At 39.5% G+C, this 24,069-nt stretch overlaps 1 protein-coding gene across 7 annotated transcripts in view; it reads left to right on the top strand.

Moving 5' to 3' along the window:
- The first annotated feature begins 1,046 nt into the window (after positions 1-1,046).
- The window catches only part of step (cytohesin steppke), a 47,564-nt gene continuing 24,541 nt past the window's right edge, over positions 1,047-24,069 (top strand). For 2 of the 7 annotated variants that reach the window (XM_043415126.1, XM_043415121.1), the window contains exons 1-2: positions 1,047-1,276; positions 7,232-7,305. In XM_043415126.1, the coding sequence (XP_043271061.1) occupies positions 1,198-1,276; positions 7,232-7,305 (153 nt within the window). In that variant the 5' untranslated portion in view covers positions 1,047-1,197. Of the gene's footprint in view, positions 1,277-1,889; positions 1,918-7,231; positions 7,306-12,197; positions 12,489-21,950; positions 23,085-24,069 lie in introns of those variants that run through there. The other 5 variants (XM_043415112.1, XM_043415105.1, XM_043415138.1 and 2 more) reach the window with 4 other exon arrangements.

Here is a 24,069-nt window from a genome sequence, read left to right as displayed (position 1 = left end):
TTCTGGTAAAATCACTCAATTGAATTATCACAAAGATTCATTGTAATATTTTTTTCAAAGTAATATTGTTTACAGGAATAATATAAGGATTATCAAGTGGTTGAGAGTTATGGAGAATAATTGGGAATGCGTAAAAGTCCTTAGTTACTGAAGTTGTTACGAAACTATGTTTATTTGAGGCAGAAATTAATTTTATTTCGTACATCGATGTAAACAACATCGCACAACATTTTTTCGAGAAATAAAGGAAACCGAGTTGTCGGCTTCGGTTGTGAGGTTAGAAAAGTGCGATAGGATTTCGAAGTTTATGGATAAAATGTTCTCGCGTGTAATAGACTGGAATAATAAATCATACCTTATATTAATCTGCTATAGCTTCTTTTCCCACCAACAATATTTCGGTCTGCCTTTTCGATGAATAAATAAGTAGAATAAAATTGGCTGGCTTCTCCACCCTGGGCTTCCCGTTCCAATGTGGCGCTTTTTCGCAGCGGCAAGTGTGCAAAGATCAGTATCCACCACCTCGCTTATCAGCCGTCCTCGGTCGCTTGGGTAGACAAGTCTTAGGCATTTAGTGAAATATGTGATAGAAATGTTTTTGGTAGTGTGTCACGGTAAACATTTTCAAAATTATTCATTTTCTTGATACGATAGACACGTTTACACGATAAAGCACGACTACCACATAACGACTCTACCCAAAAAATCTCACTTCGTCGGTAAAGTAGGTTTTCCAGGTTAGCAACTTTTATTAAAAGTAAATATAACCTCAATTAAAGTGTCATATCTACGGCTTTCGTGTTAAAACAATGATAAATCCCAATTGAAACGCCATATTTATGGCGTTCTTATTAAGGTTAATATTTTCTATTTTTGATAAAAGTTGATAACTTGGGAAACCTACTTTACCAACGAAAGTGAGTTAGTGATGTAATATGATAGATTCAACGTACGGTTGCCATGGGTAACGCTGTACGTGAGAATGGCGCTTGCTCCGTTATATAGAAAATATATAAAATCCCACCGAGCTCTCGGGGGTCCGTGTACCGAAACACACAGTGAAAATGGCGCCGCTCGAGTGAGGTGTCGTGTTTGTCGGTTGTGCGAGCGCGCGTCGAACGTTTATTTGTCACACAACCGGAATATCCATCAAAGAGTGAAACATAATTTTTAAATATACATTTGGTTTTCACGGATATGTGGCAGGACCTTGATGGCCTCGGTGGTTCGGCCGTGAACTCCGGGTCACAACAGGTCGATCAGTTTGGAACCACGGGTAAGAACGAGTACTCAAGGCCACACCTTGCACAATTAAAATAACTGCAAAAAAATATGTGCGACCACAATAAAATTATTCCAAACGGAACGTAGGGGAAATGGTTTTTCTTCATTTGTCTTGGTCGATGGTTTTGCTTTACGAGACTAGGAAGGAACAGTTTTTCCCCTCCTGATTGTGTTTTGGCGCGTGCGCGTCAGTTGCATACACTCGACAACTACGTATATATAAAACAATAACATTTCTCCAACGCTTTCGTAATCATAATTTTATCTAAAGAATAGCATTTGAAAATGGCATCGTGTTAACTAAACAAAACGTTTCTTTACCTCCATCGAATAAACAAAAAAAAAATTCTCATTCGTTATTTTATCGGAGTGCAGGTTATCTCGGAACCCAGTTGTTTTTGAAAAATGTATCAAAACGTGTCACTCTGTTTTTATTATCTATTCTCGATGCAACGATGAAAACAAGTGAATGTACGAGAAATCACAGTGAAAGAGATTCGTGTTACGAAGAGAGAGCTCAAGCCTGTCCGTAGATTTAGTGGGTCCTCTCGATCAAAAAGCAAGGCAGATTTTTCAAAACTGAACTGACTGAACCACACAGAAGTCGAGTTTTCAGTAAAATGTGTATTCACGGTAAGAAAGAAAAATTTATACCGGAGCTCCGATTGGAAGAAAAAGTAGGGCTGTGGCATAGTTCCATCGTTTTTTCTCTTTCTCCCTCTCTCATCACTCACTTTCGTCTTTGTACGTATCGAACGAAAGCGTACATAGTTCGAGTCGATAGTATCTGCAGTTCTCGTGGCCAAGAGAATATTGTTACGTCAACTTTTCTTATCTTGTTGGTTGTTTTACTTTGCGACAATGGACCGTAAAGATTCAGTGAAGTATGGAATGTCAAGTGAGAGTCTAACCTAACCTAACCTAACCTAACCTAACCTAACCTAACTTCATGAACGTTCTTGCGCTCATATGATGACGAATTTTCAATCATTGCAATACAAACCGCTTTTTTCATATCAGAAAAAAAATCTCCTTGAATGTGCACAGAATGCATGAGTTTTTATGAGATTTCCAAGGATCCATCGATAATTCATCGCGCGTGTACACTTTCATCACGGTCATTAGCTTCAATTTTTATTGGCTCGGAAAAACCTGTGCTGTGTTAACCTTTACATTGGAGTTTGACGTAACTAAATCGATGTACAATTTTAGTACCATCCTACCAGTGAAAAATCCAAAACTGTCAACCACTCAAAATCGTGTTTTCCAATCAACGTGCCTCCGTTCAAACTCTGTGTTGAAATGTCGACTATTCCCCGTGCGTTTGAACAAAAGTAGAAAAAAATATTCGCCTCGGATAATCACGCTTCAGTGGCCCTTGATTGAGAATTCTGAATCCGTGTAAGCGTGTAACTTTGTAGAGTTTCGATCTCTGGGCAGTACAGTGTGTCTAATAAAATCGTGATAATTTAGATAAATCGTGTAATCCCATGACTCATTCGGTCTAACGTTGATTTCGTTGAGCGAACAAAACGTAACGAGGTATTTAGCACTGGCTAGACCGCGTTAGTTCGATTGCACGAGCGTGAGGTTTTATCGCCGGGATTGAACAAGCTCGCAGACGTTTCGTCGACCCCGTTAGCCGAGTTCGTTCAGTGCGAATCTCTACACGGCCAACTTTTTTGCTCGTTTATTTTATGCATACCGGGTGACTTTTTTCTCGTGTTGTGGTTTTTTTTCATGTCAAGATAGTTCGTAATGTTAAAATCAGAGTTTTTTTTATTAATCAAGAGAATAGAAAAATGGGAGAAATCGTTTTTCGTCGCACACATTACTCTGGTTTGGAAACGATCCCTGTTTTCATGCAGGTGCAATATAGAGGCATAAGAGCATTTCCTTGTGGCATGGGAACAGTTTCTAATTGTTCTGCTTCCCGGTGGCAGCGTAAATTTAGCCAGTCTTCAATTCCACCGAGTCCAAATGAGCAAATACTCGTTCGGTTTAAATTTCACGTGAGTTCTGGAAGCGTATGGGAGTTTCGGATATAGCCGGAAGTCAGTAGTTTCTGTTAAGTTTCAGTATAAGTGCGTTCGCGTCAAGTGTATTACGGCATTTAATTATCCCGACAATCTCGTTTGACTTTTATTCATTAGAACTTGACGTTCATTAAAATTTAACGATTCGTCCTCAGCCAGCGACTCGAATTTCACATCTCGATTGTTTTCATTTCTCTAAACCTACCATCTTCCATTCGGCAAATTTCGCTTAATTTATCACAAATCGCGACTCAATATCGGAGCTGTTAATAAAACCTCATTCCCTGAGCTCCTAGCACGCGTCCTCGGCCACAAAAGTAAATAAAAAATTCACGAAAATTAGGACGAATGGAGAAGCCGCAAGCGGAAAAAAATCTCGAAAGTTCTTCCCAGCTTGGCCGACCCGAGCTTTCGGCGATCGAATCAGCGAAAAAGAAGTTTCTCTCCGTTCGATGAGTGCGCGCGAAGACATGTGCTCTGTTTACTGTTGTGAAATGATGCCCCGTAATGAAGGAAGCTCCGAGTTATTCCCGGGGTTAGCGTACCCGAGCGCCTTACGTGCGTTCAAGTATCATTGCGTAACTTCCTCGCGCGCGCGGACAGGTGCATATGGACAGGTGAGAGAATTCGTGCGTGTGTCTTAGAGAGCAAGAGGAATAGACGGCGGGGGGGGGGGGGGGGGAGGGAAGGAAGAGAGAAAAAGAGAGCGGAAGAGAGGGCAACGAAGAAGAAAACAAATGTTACGGTACACTGTTGTGTCGCGCCTCGTAATAATGCGGGCTTTGTGCGCTATTATATATAAATATATGTATCTACATAAACATAAATACACACATACATTTTTACGTATGTGCACAATGATCGAGGGGGGATTGCGAATCGGTCCCACAATCGTGTATGCAGTTCATTCATAGCCTGCATAAAATAACACATTACGACGATGAACGTGTACATAACTGCACATCTGTGCATCGATTTACGCTCTCTGATCCGGCAGTGGGATGGTGACCTTGAAATTAAATGACCAAACGTCGGGGAGGAATTTAAAGCACTTTTTCGTGGTTAATTGAGCTCGAAATTGAATCGGATTGTTCATCGTGTACGAAAGTTGTTGGTTTTTTTGTTCTGATTTTTTTTTTTTTTTTTCATTTAATCGAGTACGGAATGAGATTGAAGTTTTTCTTGGCACCGGACGCGATGACGAAATGAATTCTGACGTCGGCTCGGGCGGAATTTCTAATCAAATTTCCAGCTCCCCTTTTGACGTCGTTTATATCAGATATGTTCTGACGTATTCACACTTCTATGCATGTGGCTTCGTACGAACATATGTGCCCCTGCGAATATGCGCCTAAATAGCTATACACGACGCGGACGTGGTTTAATGCTCTCTTCACTCTCATCCATTCGCGAAGCAAACGACTATGCATTATTCTCGACAAACTTCGAGGCAAAATACCTTTTCCATTAATTACTTGCAGCACGAACTCGCAAAAGTTCTTGTTTTAAGGTGTTATTGGTTTTGGTACGATCTTCATATTCAGGCGTTCAACTTTTTATTAACACGAGGGAAATGAATTTTTTTACATGGACAAAGCCATTGTTTGCATTTGTTTATTGAACGTGATTTTTTAAATGTTAAATTGTGAAAATTTGGTTGGAATGAGAACGTTCATGGATTTTCTCAAATGTTCAAATCTTTGTACCATTTTAAGGCAGGAAAAAAGTTTTACGACGCTGAAGTTTGCAACGTGGGAGTCCAATGAAATTAACGAAAAAAACATTTATATAATTGACCAATTTTTTATTTCACGAAGCATCGGTGTAGGTTGAATTGCTACGAATTGCAAATTCGGCAGAGAACGATATTGAAGAATTACTGGAATTATTGGAGAGTTTTTTTAGATCATTTCGTTGGACTCCAACGTTGCAAACTTCAGCGTCATAAAGTTTTGTCGCTTCAACTAACGACGCTGAAGTTTCCAACGTTGGACTCCAACGAAATGAGCGAAAAAAACGTTTTTAATTCACCAATTTTTTATTTCACGAATCGTTGGTGCAGCTTGAAAAACTACGAATCGCAAATTTGGCAGGGAACAAAATAGGAGAATTACTGGAATTATTGGAGAGTTTTTTTCGATTATTTCGTTGGACTCCAACGTTGGAAACTTCAGCGTCATCTTCAACTATGGAAAATTGATGCATGGAATTGTGTCGTCGGCTTTTTAGGAGGTTGTGAAAAAGTGTCATTGGCAAGTTCGAAATATAACACAGCGGTTGACGGGATGAAATGCCCTGGATACGGGAGGCGTGAATGCAGCCTTAATTTCAGAGTTCTATCTTTAGAACTTTGGGTAAATTGGCTGTAATGATCGACGATCGTCAACCGCGTTTGCTGCCGGAGAAAGACCCTCGAATTCCCATTCTCACCCTTCATCTTCACGTGTGTAGGTGAACGTGAATTGACAATGCATCAGGCGTTTAAGGCACGAGGACGATTTTTTTTAACGAGGAAACAATTCCGAGTTTTCTTATTTCGTAAATGTTCGCTCGAAGTAAAAAATTGCATAAAAATCATTTCCATTTTTTCATATTTTCATTTTCCCGAACCAGTTCCAACTTTAATGTCTAAAATTCAGAGGGTTCCGTACACGGAGAGAATCAAATTTGAAAATTACCGTCCAGTAACGAAAATGCGGTGACGAGCTGCAATTCATCATATTATTGTGGAAAAGAAATCGAATTTTCCTATAAAAAAATTATATCCATTGTTCACAGTATTTCTTTTTTGTTGCCATATCGGCCTACTTCCCCAATTTTTTTATATGCTCAGTCCTTCGTTGAAGTGTGTAAATCACCGTTTCAGTGTGCTACGAAATTCGGAAACGAGTGATCGATACCTACGTTCGGCCAAAGACATTTAACCGTGATGCACCGTAAAACTCACTAAACCTTTTGTAAATTTTAGTTCACGTACCGTGAATTTCACAATCTGCAATATTTACTATTATAAAACTGAAAATTCGGGGCAAAATATTGAAAATTTTAACGACCTTGAAGTTTGCAACGTTGGAGTCCAATGAAATTAACGAAAAAAATATTTGTAATTCACCAATTTTTTATTTCACGAAGTGATTGGTGGAAGTTGAACAACTACAATTGCAAATTCGGTACGAAACAAAATTGGAGAATTACTGGAATTATTGGAGAGCTTTTTTAGATCATTTCGTTGGACTCCAACGTTGCAAACATCAGCGTTATAAATTTTACAGTCCGTTACTGGAATAAATATTTTTCGTTAGTGAAATATTTCTGGTAAATTTTATATTTAATTTCGCCCTAAATATTACAGTTTAATTATTTCCGCGTACGAATACGATTATGCCGTGAAATTCATCAGACTCTAGAACTTCTTTGAATGAAAGTATAAATTTTTGAGTGAATGCACTCCCAAGTTTCCACCGTGAGTTCGAAGCTTTTACTGGAAACTTGTTTATAGACTTTGAATTTAAGGTACCAGACAGAAAAGCCCATACAAAATGGGTATTTAATGCCTTCCAAGACTCTCTTGTCTCCCTCACGAGTCCCATCTCGCCACTTCCGAACGCCAGAGATGCCCGCCATTGTTCGGAGATGCCTTTTCAACGGTTTCTACCTCTTGTGTGTTTAATTACCAGCGTAGATTGTTGGTCGGTAGAACACGTGACTCACTTTCAACCGAGCGCGATCAATTCGCGTCGAAACATTTTCATTCACCGGCAATTTCGGTCGCAGTCAATTCGTGAACGTAATCTATAATTGCAGGGAATTTCAGCCAGTTATCACGACGATAAGCAATTGCTACTACTGAAACACCGAAATTCACGATAAGAATGGCCGAGTATAAACTTCGCTTTTTTCTACTTTTACAGAATTGACGCCAGAGCAACAAAAAAATTTGATCGACATACGTCGAAAGAAGACTGAATTGCTCCTAGAAATACAGGTAATTGAACAAACGTTTTTCTTCATTGCTTTCATCAACATTTTTCTGTTGTTTTCATCCTTATTTAAGGAGGACCGGTCAAAACGGGGTATCTGAGGAAATATTGTACTCTTCAGAATTTTGAGAAAGTTGAATTATTTTTTACACTCAAACTCAACGTAATTTTTTGCAATTTATGAAAAAAAAAACCATTTCTTTTTGGGTCGCAATGGGGCTTTCCTTCAAAATTTGTCAACGTTTTTTTTTTTTTATTGCAATTTCAATCAAATGCACCTTTCGAGCGGTCATCTTTTTAAGCGGGCAATAAATGTTTTTATTGACTTTGCTGACCAATCCTTTTCAGCAGTCAATAAAAATAAAGAAAAAGAAATTCTCTCAAAGTTTTTACTCTTTTCATATTGTCCAATTTGCATTTTTCTCAACATTTTTTTTCCTCTTTCTTTTTCAAATTTTGCTTTCGATCATCTTGAAATAAATCCCTTTTCTCTGTTCCAAAAAAATACAAGAAATTGCGAGAATTATCGATATCATTACACCGGTGACTCATATTTATTACGAAGCCCGTAAAATTTGTTATCTAAAGCGATAAAATGATTTCACTTGTCGTAGAAGCGTGACTCATTCGTTGGCATTCTCGAGACGTTCCACCTCGAATTCTCGGTCTCGTACGTTAGACATTTGCATACGAACGAGCAAGAGCAGCGAGGCGAATAAATTATAATATTACATTTTTTCAAACTGCCTTATTGAACGAATTATCGTTCAATGGGGGAAGGACAATAATCATAATAATTGGAGGACCAATAATAATAATAAGGATTGTTATTATTATTATTCGGAACCGATGCACCACAAGGGTCATTCCCTCGAGCTGCGGACACTTCGTTTTTCTTTTATTTCACGAAAAGCCCTCGTGCAGGTGCTCCAACGAACCACGAGACCTCGGTTTCTCCCCCTCTTTTGCCTCCATTCCTTCTATTCTTTTCCTCTCTATTTCTCTCTTCCTCTCTCTCTCTCTCTCTCTCTCTCTCTCTCTCTCTCTCTCTCTCTCTCTCTCTCTCTCTCTCGCTCTCTCTCTCCTTCACTTCCTTTTTCTCGTTGTCTCGAATATTCCTCTATCGAAAAACCAGCTGGCAAAGAGCCCTCGAAGAAAACTTTAACTCGTCCGAGGCGCCGTGTATTGCATTCCTAACGACTGGGAATGCTCGTCGTTGAAAAGAGAGGACAAACCGTCGATGAGTCCCTTAAAAATTGACAGCAAAGCTCTCAATCTATATTTGACTTGAAACATCAATTTGTATTTCTTTCTCCCTAAATCCTCCTTTGCATGAAATACAGCTAAGAGAATCGCGTTGATTCGTGTTGGAGGCTGTTTGAAATCGCAGGAAATCATAAGTGAATATAATTTCCTGTACAGTTTAAAAACTGTTACTGCTGCTTTTGATAAAAAAATGAGCGAGTTGTCAAAGCTTATGAATAATTTTACGTATCATTGTTATTTTCGACGAGCGTTTAACGCTACTAAAAAAAACAACTCTGCGTCCCGCCAATCATTTTTATCCTCGTATCAGACCATCGTTTTGTTCAAGCAACAATGAAAGTTTCACATTTTTCAGTACAAAAACCATCTTTTAGAGGAAAAAGATCATTCAACGGTTCGAATGCTCATTATTTAACGTACAGTTTGTTGAGTTTCTCCGCGGTCGCTCCCATTGAGTCATTCTCCAAGGCACAGACTGGATGGGAAAAGAAATGAGTGGAAGAGCAAAGGAAAACTGCGCTCCCACGAGAGTTTCTCGGTTCCATCGTCGTTGTCGTCTCCGACCAGTCTGAACGTCCACGGCCAGTTTTTTAACTCCCCCTACCAATGCGGAGACCTGGAATTTCCATTTAGGGCCTTTGATCCAATGCGTTTGGGTCCCGCTCGCTCGACTCGTGGACAGGAAAGTGAGCTCCAGACTTCTCGGGGCGCTCGGGGCTAAGAACACGCTCGGTTCAATGCTCCGCAAATTTTCGAATGCAAAGATCCCCCTCGCAGATAAAGGAAACCGTCGACGTCGCGAAAAAAGCGTAGACGTCCTTAAACTCGCACGCGTCTTTGTGGTTCTCTTTAATTTACGAACGTCGGCTATGAAGAGGCGATTTTCAATATTTTAAAAAGACACCAACATTTTTTTTCAAAAATTCTGAATCAACGAACCGGCTGGGATTCTCGTGAGAATTTTTTTTACTTTTTCTCTTATATTTCAACATCATTCTTCGAAGTGTGACACTTGAGTTTGTGGAAGTGTTGCGCAGAGGAAATCCCAAACGCACTGAAAAGTGCACGGACAAATGCTCGTAAGTTTCGGCAGGCTCCGATTCTCGAGAGCTATTTTGGAACCTTCATCTCGAGAGGCTAGAAAAGTGAGCGAAATGAGCGAGTAAACAGGGAAAATGTCAGGGAATGGCTCGTAAAAACTTGGGCTAAATCAACCCCTCGAAAATGAAATTAATTAAACAAAAAGCACGAGTTCGAATATCACGAATGAAAAGAATTCAAAATTTCAAGCAGTTCCGGCGATGTCGTAAGTGCGGCTGTTTCTAAATCTGAAAAAAGTATGGATTCCAATACTGTGCTCGACGGAGTTGAGTTTCCTGAAGACCTCGTTCTTCAATCCCCATCAGAATAGTTGCGAGGGAATTCTCATTCCAGTGGAAGTCTCGACGATCGGTGACCTCCATTGTTTGCTGAGACAAAAACGAATTTTTTTCATTGTAACATTTCCGTGAATTTCATAGCACGGAGGGATTACTCCGTAAAGTTCCGTCTCAAAATTCTCCATGGCCAGAGTCGCTTATTCATCGATAAAATACAATCAAAACAATTTATTATTCCCCTCATTTCTTTATGCACGAAAAAATGAAAGCAACTTTTTTCCACATTTAAAGAAATGAGATTCCTTTGATATCACACCAAAGTGCAGTTGGCCGAGAGCATTAGGAACACCACGAAGCGGAGTACAGCTGACACGAACAGGAGAATAAGAAAGGACGAGAGAATAGAGAGAAAAAAATCCATTTTCCTGAGTGCTCCGTAATGATCTCTCGGAGATTGGATGGGGCTGAAAAGCGGGTTGAGAAATGCGGTGAGAATTGCCCAGGAGCTTTTGTTGCTGGTCTACGGAATTCCTCTTCGAGCATATCGACCACAAGAGATTAAATTTATCGGCTGCGCTCAGCCAAGCTGGAGGAATCTTCTTCACCGGCGACTAATAATTTCGCTTCGATCTCTTTCCGATAGATGTCGCTGTTGTTGTCCTCCAGGGAGGAAAATAAACGTGGCTTTCATCAGGATTGTTACTAACTGTGGACAATGGCAATGATTGGATAGTGGAATCGAAAACGGTGGTTTGCACTGTTTTCTCACTTTCACTACGAACATTCGAGATTGGCGTTTTCTCCAAATTTAAAACGTGCGTTTTTCTTCCCTGTGGCCTGGATTTTTCATCAAAGCTTTCAAAAGATCGACCGCTAATATCGCGCCGTTCTCGCGACGAATCCATCGAGTCTGTGCCCACTGAACCCAAACCTGGCCAACGAAAAACAATACAAATACGCCGATATTGGAATTTTCAGTGATTGAAGTTCAGACAAAACAAAAATTTCGATGTTTCATTATTCTCTGGCTTTCTTCGTAATTATTTTTGAGTCCAACAAAGAGGAAAGGCTCGTCGTAAAAGCCGAAACTTCGATGGAAAACTTTGGATTTACGACGCTGAAGTTTGCAACGTTGGAGGCCAACGAAGCGAACGAAAATATCATTTGTAAATCACCAATTTTTCATTTCACGAAGTATCGGTGCAGGTTGAAAAACTAACAATTGCAAATTCGGCGGGGAACGAAATTGGATGATTACTAGAATTATTGGAAGCTTTTTTTGGTCTTTTTGTTGGACTCCAACGTTGCAAACTTCAGCGTCATCTGGATTTCAAGGGTTTATCAATATTTGTCTCAAATTCGTGATCACGGTAAGCAAAATAATTTTTGTTTTTTTACCGTTTTTATCACTGAGGACGCACAAATTTTTAGAATTCACTATCAACGGAAGCGTTGAGATTTTATTTTGTTGTGCGATAAGAAAATCGTCGTTTCCGCAGGACAGTGATAGTAAAAACTCTCGTTTACTCATCCTGTCATCACACTCCGAGGGGCTTCTGAACGAAAGATTTCCCCATTCGTATATACCGTGGCTATGTAAACATCCTCGAGTTTTTTCGCTTGATAATTTATTCGGCATATGCTCGCTTCCATTCCGGAGAGACGGAGCAGGAAAAGCTTGCAATTATTATTCAGGTTGATACAGAGAAATTCTCCATTTCGAAAACCCATGCGTAGCTTAATGTCAAAATCTCTTACGAGAAACGTGAATTTACTCTGCAAAAAAAATGATCGAATATTCAATCAGGGAAGGGAAAATCGTAAAAATCGTAAAAATTTCAACAAACATCGATCGAAAGTAGCTTCCTGTTGGAAAAACAATTCGATCGTTTCGTATGATCAAATTATAATTTTAATTTTCCTGCACAATTATCAGCTGCTTAGCGAACGAACGAACCATGTTTTCCTTTCATCTATTTCGATAACAATTCCTCGCCCATTGAATTATGATAATATTCGTGAATTGTGATCACGACGAAGAATGTCCATTCATACATTATCGATTTTGTCTGCATGGACCCTCAATAAGGCGTGACTCAAGGTTCGAAATGATCGTAAATATTTTGTGTATACTTTTGGCACGCCTGGAAAGCACTGTCAACATTTTCTGCTATCGAACGATTATCTTTTCGTCGGGCTCGCTGAGTTTCTGCGTGGAAATTTCTTTTCTTCAGTTCCACGTTTAACGTCGGCGGGGTTCGTGCTTCATGGGTAACCGGTTTACCCGAAAATTTCAGTGCCCGAAAACCCCCGATAGAATCTCTTCTTCCGAGCGCTTAGAACGACAAAACTATGTTATTGAACGCCGCGAGTAATAAAATCTGGTTTTTGCGGACTCAAGGAATCGGAATCTGCTGCGATAACTGTTCGGCTTCATCCGGATCGACCGGCGCAGATTACTTTTGATTGATCCACGACTTTCAATGTGCTTCGTGTGTTCGTTCCTGCTCGTCTGTTTTCCGGTGAGAAGATTTTGCAAGGAGGTAATTTCTCCAACATTTCTGAGCCTGGCTGAGTACAGGCGGGACAATATATTTGCGAATCGTATCCCGTTCTTGTTTGTTTGTATGAATATTTATGAACTAAAGTTCAGTTTCTCGGGTTACTCAGATTCGGGGTCAAGATAAAGTATGCACAATTAAAAAAATAGAATTTATCTGGGAACCGTGCCAGTAGGTCTCACTGCTCCTCGACTATTTTTCCTGCAGCGTTTCTTTTCAATCCCCTCATCACGAATCTATGAGAGAAATCTCGGATAATTTCATTTAATCAACGATTCCGCGCGGTCTGCCAAACTAATCAAGTGCATCGTCGTAATTTTCGTGGCGTTTCGAAGAGTGCTTGAAAGAAGAGCGAAAAGAAATCTTTTCTCCTCTCGTCTGGTCTTCCTCAGTCGCGTTCTCTAGTGAAACGAATCCGAGAGTGGCCGCAGCACCGAGCAGCACAACTCGTCTAAGTTCGCCCTCCATTTTTGTTCTCACTCCGAGGAAAACCAGAAAACGTGACACAGAACCAATGTTTTCCAAGTGTTTCGAGCTTCCCCGTGCACATTCGAATACACACATGCACGCTGCAGGTTGGATATTGTCCAGAGTTTCCACGAGCACTGCTGGCCGAGATAGGGCGGCCCATTGTTTCCTCCACAAAAGCCATTTTCTTAGCGTGCCTTTCGTTCTCCACCATTTTTCTTCCATGTTGCTTTATCCTCATTTTTTTCATTATTTCTCTTCAAGTACTCGATGCGGGTGGACGTAAACTGATTTTCTATTTTGTTTGCAATCCCGGACGCATAATGAAGCTCAATTGTGATTTTCTTCAAATGGCGCACGATCAGAAGTCGAGCTTTTGACTCCGCGTTGACGAATATTCTCGAAATTAATAAACTCGCTTTGAAATCAGAAGTCGAGTGTTTACGATTGCTAACCACCAGCGACTTGCCATAGAAACGCGATCGATCAGAACTTCACGAATCACAATTTCCCTACTCATGAATACCGCAACTCATTTAAGGGGTCTATTCTAATTGGAATTTTCAAAAAATCCATTTTTTTAATGGCATTTTTTGAAATTATGCATATTTAAAAGTATCATACTCAAATTTTATAAAGATCCGGCCAGTCTAAATATACTTGGCCAAAAAAAACTTTTTTATGTATTTTAAGAGCGTATTTTTTAGGCCCAACACTTTATATCCATATTTATAACTTATACCGGTCAAAAAAATTCGTGAAAATAGTCTCCTTTTTGCCCGTCTAATGAGGGTAGACCCCTTAACCGCAAAGTGCCATTTCCGTTGATTAGACAAATTAGATATCGTTAAAAAATTAAAAACTTCACCATATACACAGGTAACCACTGAGATCAGTCAGTCGCGTGCCTCAGTTTTCATTATTGTCAACTAATTGTCTATCACAATCGTCGCACGTGAGAATCATAATGAAAAATATGAATATTCGACCGAAATCGAAACAATTGCGAGCAGAATATTGTGCTCTTCGTCGACCTTCAATGAATCGGCGAACACTCTCAATGGAAAGATCGAATTCGTTGAATTTTTTTTTCAACAAGCTCGACGAAAATTCCCACAATTTTGAAGTATTCTGATCTTCATAACGGTATTCTCAAATAAGAAGAATGAGGCATCGGTTTCCAAAATGATTTCAAGCTCGATTTTTCGGTTTTTTATTTCGTACGTTTTATTTGATTTTTTAGAAAAAAATACAGATTTGTATTTTTTTTTAAAGCCATGTTTTTTCATGATTTGTGAATTTTTTTCGAATTTTTGTGTTGAAATTATTCACAGTTGGTTTCATAATTTTTTTTACATTTTTCGTGATACGATCAGGAAACAAGGGACCATCAATGTACTTGTCCCAAAACCTTTTTTCCCTAGAGGAATTTTTGAGGTTTAACAGTATTCTCAAAACTTGACTCTCACAAGTGGTATTACGAAGCTCGAAAAAACTCGGCAGACATGAGAAGAAAGAGTGTTTTTTCTGTAGTTTTTCGTCGTATTCTTCTTCGTCGTTCATTATACCGTTGTTAACTCGAAGGACGTGCCGAGCCAGAGTCAGCTCAGAAGAAAAATAACAAAAAAGCGAGAGCAGGAAGAGTGTTTTTTCGAGTCTTCATTTCGCGAGTGTTTTGTTTCAAAACCCATAAACTGTTTCAAACATTATTTTCTGTCTGGAAAAAAATCGTGACCTTCGTTCCTCCATAGATGACAGAGAGGCTTGAAAAGGAAAAAAACTGTCGACGAGGTCACTTTTCTGTCACTCTTCATTAAGTTAATTATAAAAAAATGTTCTCTCTGTACGCCGGGACGTATCGTAATTAGCGGAATTTCGCTTTACCGTTGGCGAGGTTTTATACACTTCGTGGGATCCGCGAACGCGGCGGTACATGAGTTTTTGTTCTCCCGTCGCTAGCTTCAATTGCCACACTCCGTTCTTTTAATCTCACAATTATGGTGAGGCGTTGACGAAGTCGATTATACACACATCTTTGTGATTGTATATATAAATAGACATACGATCGCGCGATCTCGGGTCTTCATCTCGGAAGCCAGCGCACGAGCTGGTGATTGCGTACCAGAGAGCGTTCACCACATGCCCGTTCTCTTCCTCTTACGCAACAATCCACAAATTCTTCTCCGTGAAACAATTCGACGGATATAAAGTAAGCTGTGGGCAATCAGTTTTTTCAGATCTTTTCAGGGTCATGGGAAAATTGATCGTCAAGTAGCGATAACCGTTCTTTGCTGAGACGTTCTCGTTTGATGCGTCCTCGAAAACTGCCGTTGTCGATGCACTTATAAAACAATGACTTTTATCCACATTGCAGCTTCGTAATGGAGTATAATAATGAAACGTTACGACTGAAATCGTTCATCATCAAAAAAGTACAAAAATGTTTAATAAAGTCAAGTAATTGCGAGTACTTGGATGCGCGCTTTTGTCGTTTGGTTAGAGCTGATTAGTGCTAGAAAATCAGTGCTTAGATCTATCGAGCGATTTGTCATTGCATTAAAGAACGTTGGAGCGAGATGTTATCAGGGATCTCGTCGCACGATTGGATTCGGAGTCCTCTTGGATGCGGCTGACCGCGCGGTAACTTTCTCTCAAGTTGGGGCGCGGATTTGAGGCTCGTTTCGCGTGCAAGGCCTGCCCCGTGCAGCGGCCTGCTCGCGAGCTCAATCATATGCGGCCGACGACATTGCAAGGTGAGCGGCTTTTGCAAACGCGCCGTGGAAATTCATTCGCACGATTCAACCTCTTTCACGTCGGTGGATACGCGGACAACGGAACAGAGATGGAAAGGCTGAAGGAGAGAAATAGCGAGAGAGGGAGAGAGAAACGCGTGTGGCATTCGCGATTCGTCCCGAGGAATATTTTCGTTCGCGCTCCTTTCGAGAGCGTGCAATTCTCCGCAGGGTAAAGGCGTAACTCGGATTCCCACTGCTTTCCAATCGCTCTTTTTAAGCCTTTGTTACTTTCAACGATCGGGATACACAAATTTATGTGTTTACGTGCTCGTATCGATTTGATGTATACATTAAGGTAGTTCATGCACGAAACGATTTTCTTAAGAAAATCTTGAGATTTACACAGAGTTTGAATGAGCAGGCGACTGACACGCATTCCAAATTTTAAAGGGTTCGTCTTATTGGTTATTGAGATAAACGTGCTTAAATGTGAATAAAAATACCCAGGGTTATAGGGACTATGCGTAAAAAATCGTCTATCTTTCCATATGAACGCTTCTTGCGAAGTTTATGAAAAATTACATGATAACAATAAAGTATATAACGAAGGTTTGGGAAAAAATTCGAGACGATTGCGACGCTGAGGTTTGCAACGTTCGAGTCCAACGAAATTAACGAAAATAACATTCGTTATTCACCAACTTTTTATTTCACGAATCATTGGTGCAGACTGAAAAACGGCGAACTGCAAATTAAGCAGGTAACAGAATTGGAGAATTCCTGGAATCATTGGAGAGTTTTTTCGTCATTTTGTTGGACTCTAACGTTGCAAACTTCAGCGTCATGAGACGATTGTCTTTCTAGTAATAAAGATATGTTACGTTCAAGGTTGAACGAAATTGGTAACGAGCACTCGAATAACCTCACATTTGCGTATTTTCACATTTTGTTTCTTCTTGACTTGGCTCATTCCTGTCATAGCCTTCGGTCTTTTTATTAATACTTTTTTCTTGATCCATTGTGTTTTCTCTTTGGGCTCTTTAAAGCGATTTTTTACATAAAAAACTATAGTATTTTAGCCAGGGACGAATGAAATTTCGGGTTCAGTTTGTGATGGATCCCCGTTCAATTAATGTCTTGTAATTTCATTCGCCAAAAAAAAAAAAAATTTGGAAAAATGTATTTACAATTTTGAATGAATAACTCTGACGTTAATTTAGAGCGATAATATCTTTAATTGGGAAGTAAAAATCGACTCAATTTAGACACCCATAAACTACGATCGTATGGGCACGATCTACCTTAAGCAAATCCGCATCGTTGCCTTTCCCTCACACACCAATAACGCTCTCCCAGAAGCCGTAACACACCTTATTTACTCGAATACATATATATAGATGGATGACCATACGAGATAAATTATGTTTATAAGTATGTAACCGTACGACATCGCGATATGTTGATTCATCCATGCCGCACATAAATATTTATAGATTGAAAAAACCAGCCGATTTTCCGTCTTTTATTCTGCAGCCATTTTCGCGATTGAGATACACGCTCCGAATATTTCGAAAATATTCAAACTAAGTTGTGAAATAGCTTATTAAAAATGGATGGGAAATCCTGTATTTCCCGGGCACTTTTGCCACCCGATTTCACATTCTCGTCTCAAGTATTCCTCATCGAAGGTTTCCTCGTCTCGCCGTTGAGCTGTTTGCATAAAATATTATTGGATATCAATTCAGAACACGAAGAGAGAGAGAGAGAGAGGAATTTATTTGAATGATGTCGCGAAGGCGTTTCGTTCAAAAATATTTTGATCGAACGAGCATATTTTTGTTGCCACGATTCTTTGGTCGTTTTCCCACTGTTTGAAGCAACTTATGATAAAAATGTTTTTCATATTCACTTCTGAATTAGTCGTGCGCCAGCTAAACCAGTTTTGGCAGCTGCTATTTTTCTGTCAAACACAAAACGTTGTTTACGTCCCTCACAGTTTTTTCCTCGCAGTCGTTCGAGTCGGAATTCTAATCGATGTTACTCAGAGAAGATTTACGAATCGCTGAAATAAAAGTCGTAATGAAGGTCCATAAAAAAATGGAAAAATCGATTTTCCTCAACGTTCTCTGCGTTCTCAGCGAATTTCTCCGGAGATTATTCAACACTTCTCGTCCGCTCCGCACGAAAGCTGGACTCCAAATATTATTCGCGTCAAATCGTCGAACTTTAAGAAAATTTGGCGATACGACGATGAGTTGTTTATGATTTGATCGTTTCGCGTGAATGCCAGCTGCTAAATTTTTTGACCGCGTCCACCCAACGTATATATTTATAGTTGTATATACGGGTATACACGCTACTTGAAACGCGAACCAGTCAATCACCCCGCGTCGAGTCCTGGAGCGGTGCAACTGCAGCAGCAGCAGCAGGTGCATCGGATCAAAGAAAATAATCAGCCATCTTCGGAATCCGCTGCACCTTGTCAGTCAATCGAGCGAGTTCATCGAGCTTCCAATTACAAGAGCATTTCAATACTCGACTCCCAATTTAGCTTGCTTAATCACCGAAGAAATTGCTGCTCATTCGACCTTCGGGTCGAACACAAAAGCTCTTGATGATCGTTGAAATTTCTCAAAATTTGTGGCATATTTTTTGGGGAGTTCAATTAAAATTATTATTGAAAAATTCCAATTTTTATTTTTTTTCTCCGTCATAAAAATTTCGACTCGAATAATCTCTGCGCCTCATAAAAACTCTGAACGTCTTCTTACAATTGAATGAATCAGCTTTTATAATATGCATGAAAATATTATCAGTGAGACACAAACCGGAAACTCTGGAAATGAAAAAAAAAAAAAAAAAAACAATCTTCGAAACAAATGATAAATATTCTCATGCTTTACTATCTACCATCGTTCTCATACATAAAGCATAGAATTATAAATGTATGTAGACACAGAGATTTTATTCTGTCGGGTTTCCGTTCTGAGTCATTGAAAAAATTCCTCACGTTTGTCGTCTATTCGACATTAAATGATAATTACTGTGATTGCGAATGTAACTTGAGCTCGTGTCACGTTCACTCTGATCGCGAAATTCGCCCAAAAAATTTTGTTGATCGAAACTAATTTCGTTTTTTCGTCTAAAATATTTAAATTCGATCCGGGCACATCGTCAAATGAGACCAGATAATTTGAGTATGCTCTGAAACGAATCGTCGATTTAGGGGAAACGAAACTCAACGCAATCGAACGATTTGACGTTTGGGTAAAAAAATGTAATTCAAATAAGCTCACGGACTCGTTTTATTCCTAATGATTTCCGGTCACCCGATTCGTTAATCGTAATGCGAACAAATATTCCAGAGAAGAACCTGAAAATTATGGGTGAGCAAATAAATAATTACCAGTTCTGGAAACAAAATAATTTGGCCCCTGGTAATTTCGTTGTTTCTACAAGAATTTTCAATTCGATTCATCTTGCTGCCAATGAAATTAATGTTGGATCCAAAATTTTTCGATCAACGAATAATTTGATGAATTTTATTCTTAGTGTAGCAGAGGAATAAAAAATCTTGTAGAATATTGACATTTTTTTGACATCGTGGATTCGAAAAAAAAAATTTCGAAAATTACGTAATTCAATGAACTGTTAATTACAGTGAAAGAATCGTTATAGTATCGGGGATTGTGCATTCGCTTCGCATATGATTACGAAATAATCCAACTGATTATAATGCAACACCGATAATGGTGATAATAATCGATAGCTACTCGCAAGTGTAACGTTTCGAGAGGCTTCTCACGTGGTTCGGATGATGTTATGATGGTTTATGTAACGATATACAATACGGTAGGAAATTTCTACGAGGAAGTATTGGCTTCCGCGGTTATGAGGACCAGATCCGACGGGATGAAATATATGCGACGAGAAAAGTTTTAAACCTCTTATTTATTTATCCAAGAACGTCATCGTGAAAAAATCTTATCGTATAATCGAGTTAATTTCTTGATCAATTCCATTTTGTGAGCCCATCATTCTTCCTTGTTATGGCAGTCACAAATCCTTTTTTAAGACAAATATGATTATAATCGTTTAACTTTAAGGTAGTTCATGCCCGAAATGGTTTTCTTAAGAAAATCTTTAAATTTACACAGAGTTTAAATGGGTAGTCGACTGACACGCATTCCAAATTTTAAAGGGTTCGTCTTATTGGTTATTGAAATAAACATGCTTAAATATGAAGAAAAATACACAGGGTTATAGGGACTATGCGTAAAAAATCGTTTATCTTTCCATATAACAAATGAACGCTTCTTGCGAAGTTTATGAAAAATAACACGATAACAATAGAGTATATTACGAAGGTTTGGGAAAAAATTCGAGACGATTGTCTTTCTGGTGATAAATATATGTTACGTTAAAGATCGAACGAAATTGGTAATGAGCACTCGAATAACCTCACACTTGCTTGTTTCGGCATTTTGTTTCTTCTTGGCTTGGCTCAACCCTGTCATATGATGCTGAAGTTTCCAACGTTGGAGTCCAACGAAATAATCGAAAAAAACTCTCCAATAATTCCAGTAATTCTCCTATTTTGTTCCCTGCCAAATTTGCGATTCGTTGTTTTTCAAGCTGCACCAACGATTCGTGAAATAAAAAATTGGTGAATTTCAAACGTTTTTTTCGTTCATTTCGTTGGACTCCAACGTTGGAAACTTCAGCGTCGTCCTGTCACAGTTCTTCTGTCTTTTTATTAATACTTTTTCTAGATCAATTTCCCTTTATGTTTTCTCTTTGGGCTCTTTAAAGCGATTTTTTACATAAAAACTACAGTATTTTAGGCACAGACGAATGAAATTTGGGGTTCAGTCAGTGATGAATCCCCGATTAATTAATGGCTTGTAATTTCGTTCGGCCAAAAGATAGGTTGAACTAATTTATTTACAATTTCGAATTAATAACTCTGAAATTAATTTAGAGTGATAATATCTTCAATTAGGAAGTAAAAATCGACCGAGTTTAGACACCCATAAAATACAATCCTTCGGGTATGATCTACCTTAAAAAAAAGATGGAAATTTACTTCTCGAAAAAAGGATTCATCTAAATAATTTTTGTCGTATCGTGATAGAATTCGCATTTTCAGTCGAATATTTTTCCGTTGCGTTCATCCTTTTCGCAAGCGCAGATTTATTTTTGATGATACCGATCGATTCTACGAACGATTCCAAGTGTATTATCCTTTCGCCGAAAGATCGCGGAGGCATTTGCATTTCTATTGAAAATCTGTACTGCAGATAAGCGGTTTTCAAAAGACTCCGAAACGTCGCCATAAAAACGTGAATTATTTGTCCACGGAATTTCTAAGATCGATTCCGAGAACGTTTCAGTGACATAGCATTGACCCCGGTCTTCGATTCTCGTAAAAAATTTCATCTCTAAAGTTTCTCCTCGTTCGTATACTGGTTGCTTCTGACTGGTGATAAGTGAAACAAGTCGAGGAAGCTGAAATGAAAACAGTCGCTGCTTTTCTTTTGCAAACGTCATGTTATCTTTCACTGTCGACGCATACACTTCTCGGTTTTTTTTCACCGTTGTTACCGCGACAAGGCACGTTATGGTCGTTCTTAAGCTGGTATATTTACCAGAGTTGTGTAAGGTGTCCCAGGATTGCCAAGGAACAATTCGAATCCACGGTTTTTACTCGATTTTTCGTCAAAGAGTCGCTCATCCCCCATCCTTAAAGTTATTGAAAAGAGAAAACGAACGAATCAAGCTTTTAAGGCATAAAATTTACTACACAAAAAATACTGTGCCAGGGCTTTTCTGCATGCGGCAATTAAAAATTCTCAAAGCGACTAAAAATGTGCTTCGAGGATCACGTTTCGGTAGCTTTCCAGTCTCAATCGTTGACAGCACAGAAAAACTGTCGGGGACTTTTCCGTAGAAAATTGAGTGCTCTATAAAATCGGTCCTATGCACTTTTGCTCTAGGTTTGGCTGGTTCGACGATATTCGCGTTAGAAATGCCTGAGCCCGGTAACTTCGATAATCGATTAGTTGGCCGCAAGCCGCACGTAACGAAGAAAAAATTCCGTTACAAATTTGAGTTTATCAAACGAGTAAATGAAAATCTGAGGAATCCTGTATACAATCTTTAACTTGATTGCCGTAGCTGACGCGGTGCGCGGGGAGAGCCGGCGATGAGTGTCGACGGTCCGGCAGTTGCGCGCCGACCGCAGACCTGTGCGGATCTGCAGTGGCGGGGCTTTCTTCACCTCGAGTTCGAGGTTCCGCGTGCTCAGCCCGTAAAAAATAAGGCAAACCGAAATAAAACCGAGTGCTAACCGAAGCGCGGAGTATACGAATGTGATCCGAATATATTTTCTGCAATTGCGCCTTTTCGTTGTAAAAAGTTTTATCTGAACGATAAAAAAGAGTATCAAGAAGCCATCAAATGTTTATTGAACGCGTGGAAGAGAGGCGATGACGAGAAATCGCTTATTCCACGAGACACCGAGTTTTGCAACGGAAGATTATTTCCTTCATTTTTTTCGAACTCGCTTACCACCACGAGCTTCGAACGTGATCTTGGATTGCATCCACGTATATAAATACGCAATATGAAGGGGACCAAGCACTGTATAATCGATCGATGATTAATCAGTATTTGCGAGGCTCAGCGTAAGCTCGCGAGCACGAGAGTGTGCATTGAAGTATTTACTGACGCATCGAGAGGAAGGTTTTTTTTCATTATTTCACCCAAAGTTCGAAGACAAAGCTGCTCGTTCTCGCGTTGATATTTCGAGGTTATTTCGCATGATGAACGAGAAACAAGTGACGAAGTTGCATATTTTCGTGACTAAGGTTAAGAGCTCGATGCATTATTGATGAGCGGTTCAATTGAAAGAGAAACAGTCAACGGAATTAACTCGAGTTCGAATCTCGAGTGAGAACAAAAAGTCGGAACAAATAAATAAACAAGCTCGTTGTCGTCACTTCTTACGGGGACACAGCAGCAGTGCCACGTTAAAGTGCTCGAATCAGTGAGTCAGCTGATCGTTGATCAAACGGATTAAGTGAACGTTTTTAATTCGCTGTGCAAACAAATAAATGAGCGGATTTCTTCTCCGCTGTAAGATCTTTCGTTTTAGCAAGAGATAAATAAAAGTAAAATGATATTTACGGGGAGATCAGTCGATGCACTGGACGAGGTACGCGGCGACGTTCACGGCGAAAATGAACGTCGCGACGTCAGTGCTATCGCAATTGCCGCAGGCTGGTTCTCCAGTCTTCGTAGACCTGGAAGGAAGAACAAAAAGGGTTATCACAAACAGGCGAAGAGCGCATGGGATCTCAGCACATTGTCTATGGTCAGTGAAACGTCAAAGTAGCAGATAAGACGTTTTGTATTCTAGCTTTTCAAGTTGTAAGAATAGAATTTTGTTATTATTTTATTGTTATCGTCACTGTTGTTATTATCGTTGAATCATCATTTTTATATTATTCTTGGTATTATCATTACATTCGATTGTTCTGGCTCGAATTTTACATCGTGCCATTTCGAATCACTTTTTTAACGCAGAAATTGTTTTAACTTTCAAACTATCAACGGTCTGTTAAAATTTTGATATTTTATTCTGCGCGCATTAAAACGAAAGAAAAAATGCTTGTCGACCAAATTTTACGACGAATATAATTGGACGAAAAATTCTTCGAACGGGCAGCTCCATGAGCGAATTCGATAAACGAGAATCATTTTTTACGAAATCGGCCAGCTTTTGGTCGTTCATCATCTTCGGGTTTGCCCTACTCACCAAAAGTTTCCATGAATCCAAGTGTTATCTTAGCCTCGTCGCGCTCTTGTTTTTATCGAGGACGAATAAAGTGCACGAAAATTGCAGAGCCTGCTCTGGGTACGGACTTGAAATCTGACTCGAAAGAGAAAATAAATAAATTTTAAAACAAGATTGCAATTTCTTTTCGGACCCTTGACGTTGGATCCTCGATAAAAAAATTGCCAAAACCTCAAACTCGAACTACGCATTGGCTCGTCGTAACACACTTACTCGCGTGTATTGCGTCATCGCTATTCTCGATTCGTTCGAAACCGTGGAAACAAACGTTCGATCGACTCCACGTGTTTTTGTCTATTTCAAAATCGGTGTTCCTCGGACTTTTGGTTTGCAAAATTCTTCATCGTTTTCCACACAAACTCGTCTTCACGTTTTTCGTTCCAAACATCAAACGTGTCACGCCGTTTCATCGACGGCCTCCCTCGTATCGAAAACTTTCATCTCCACTCGTTTCGATCGAAACTATTTTTTTTTGTTTACTGTTATTGAACGAAGGAAGCGC

Source organism: Venturia canescens, chromosome 1 (assembly GCF_019457755.1).
Source record: "Venturia canescens isolate UGA chromosome 1, ASM1945775v1, whole genome shotgun sequence".
NCBI classification, from domain to species: domain Eukaryota; kingdom Metazoa; phylum Arthropoda; class Insecta; order Hymenoptera; family Ichneumonidae; genus Venturia; species Venturia canescens.
Note: the sequence above shows the minus strand (reverse complement) of the source record. Positions and strands in the feature narration are given on the sequence as shown.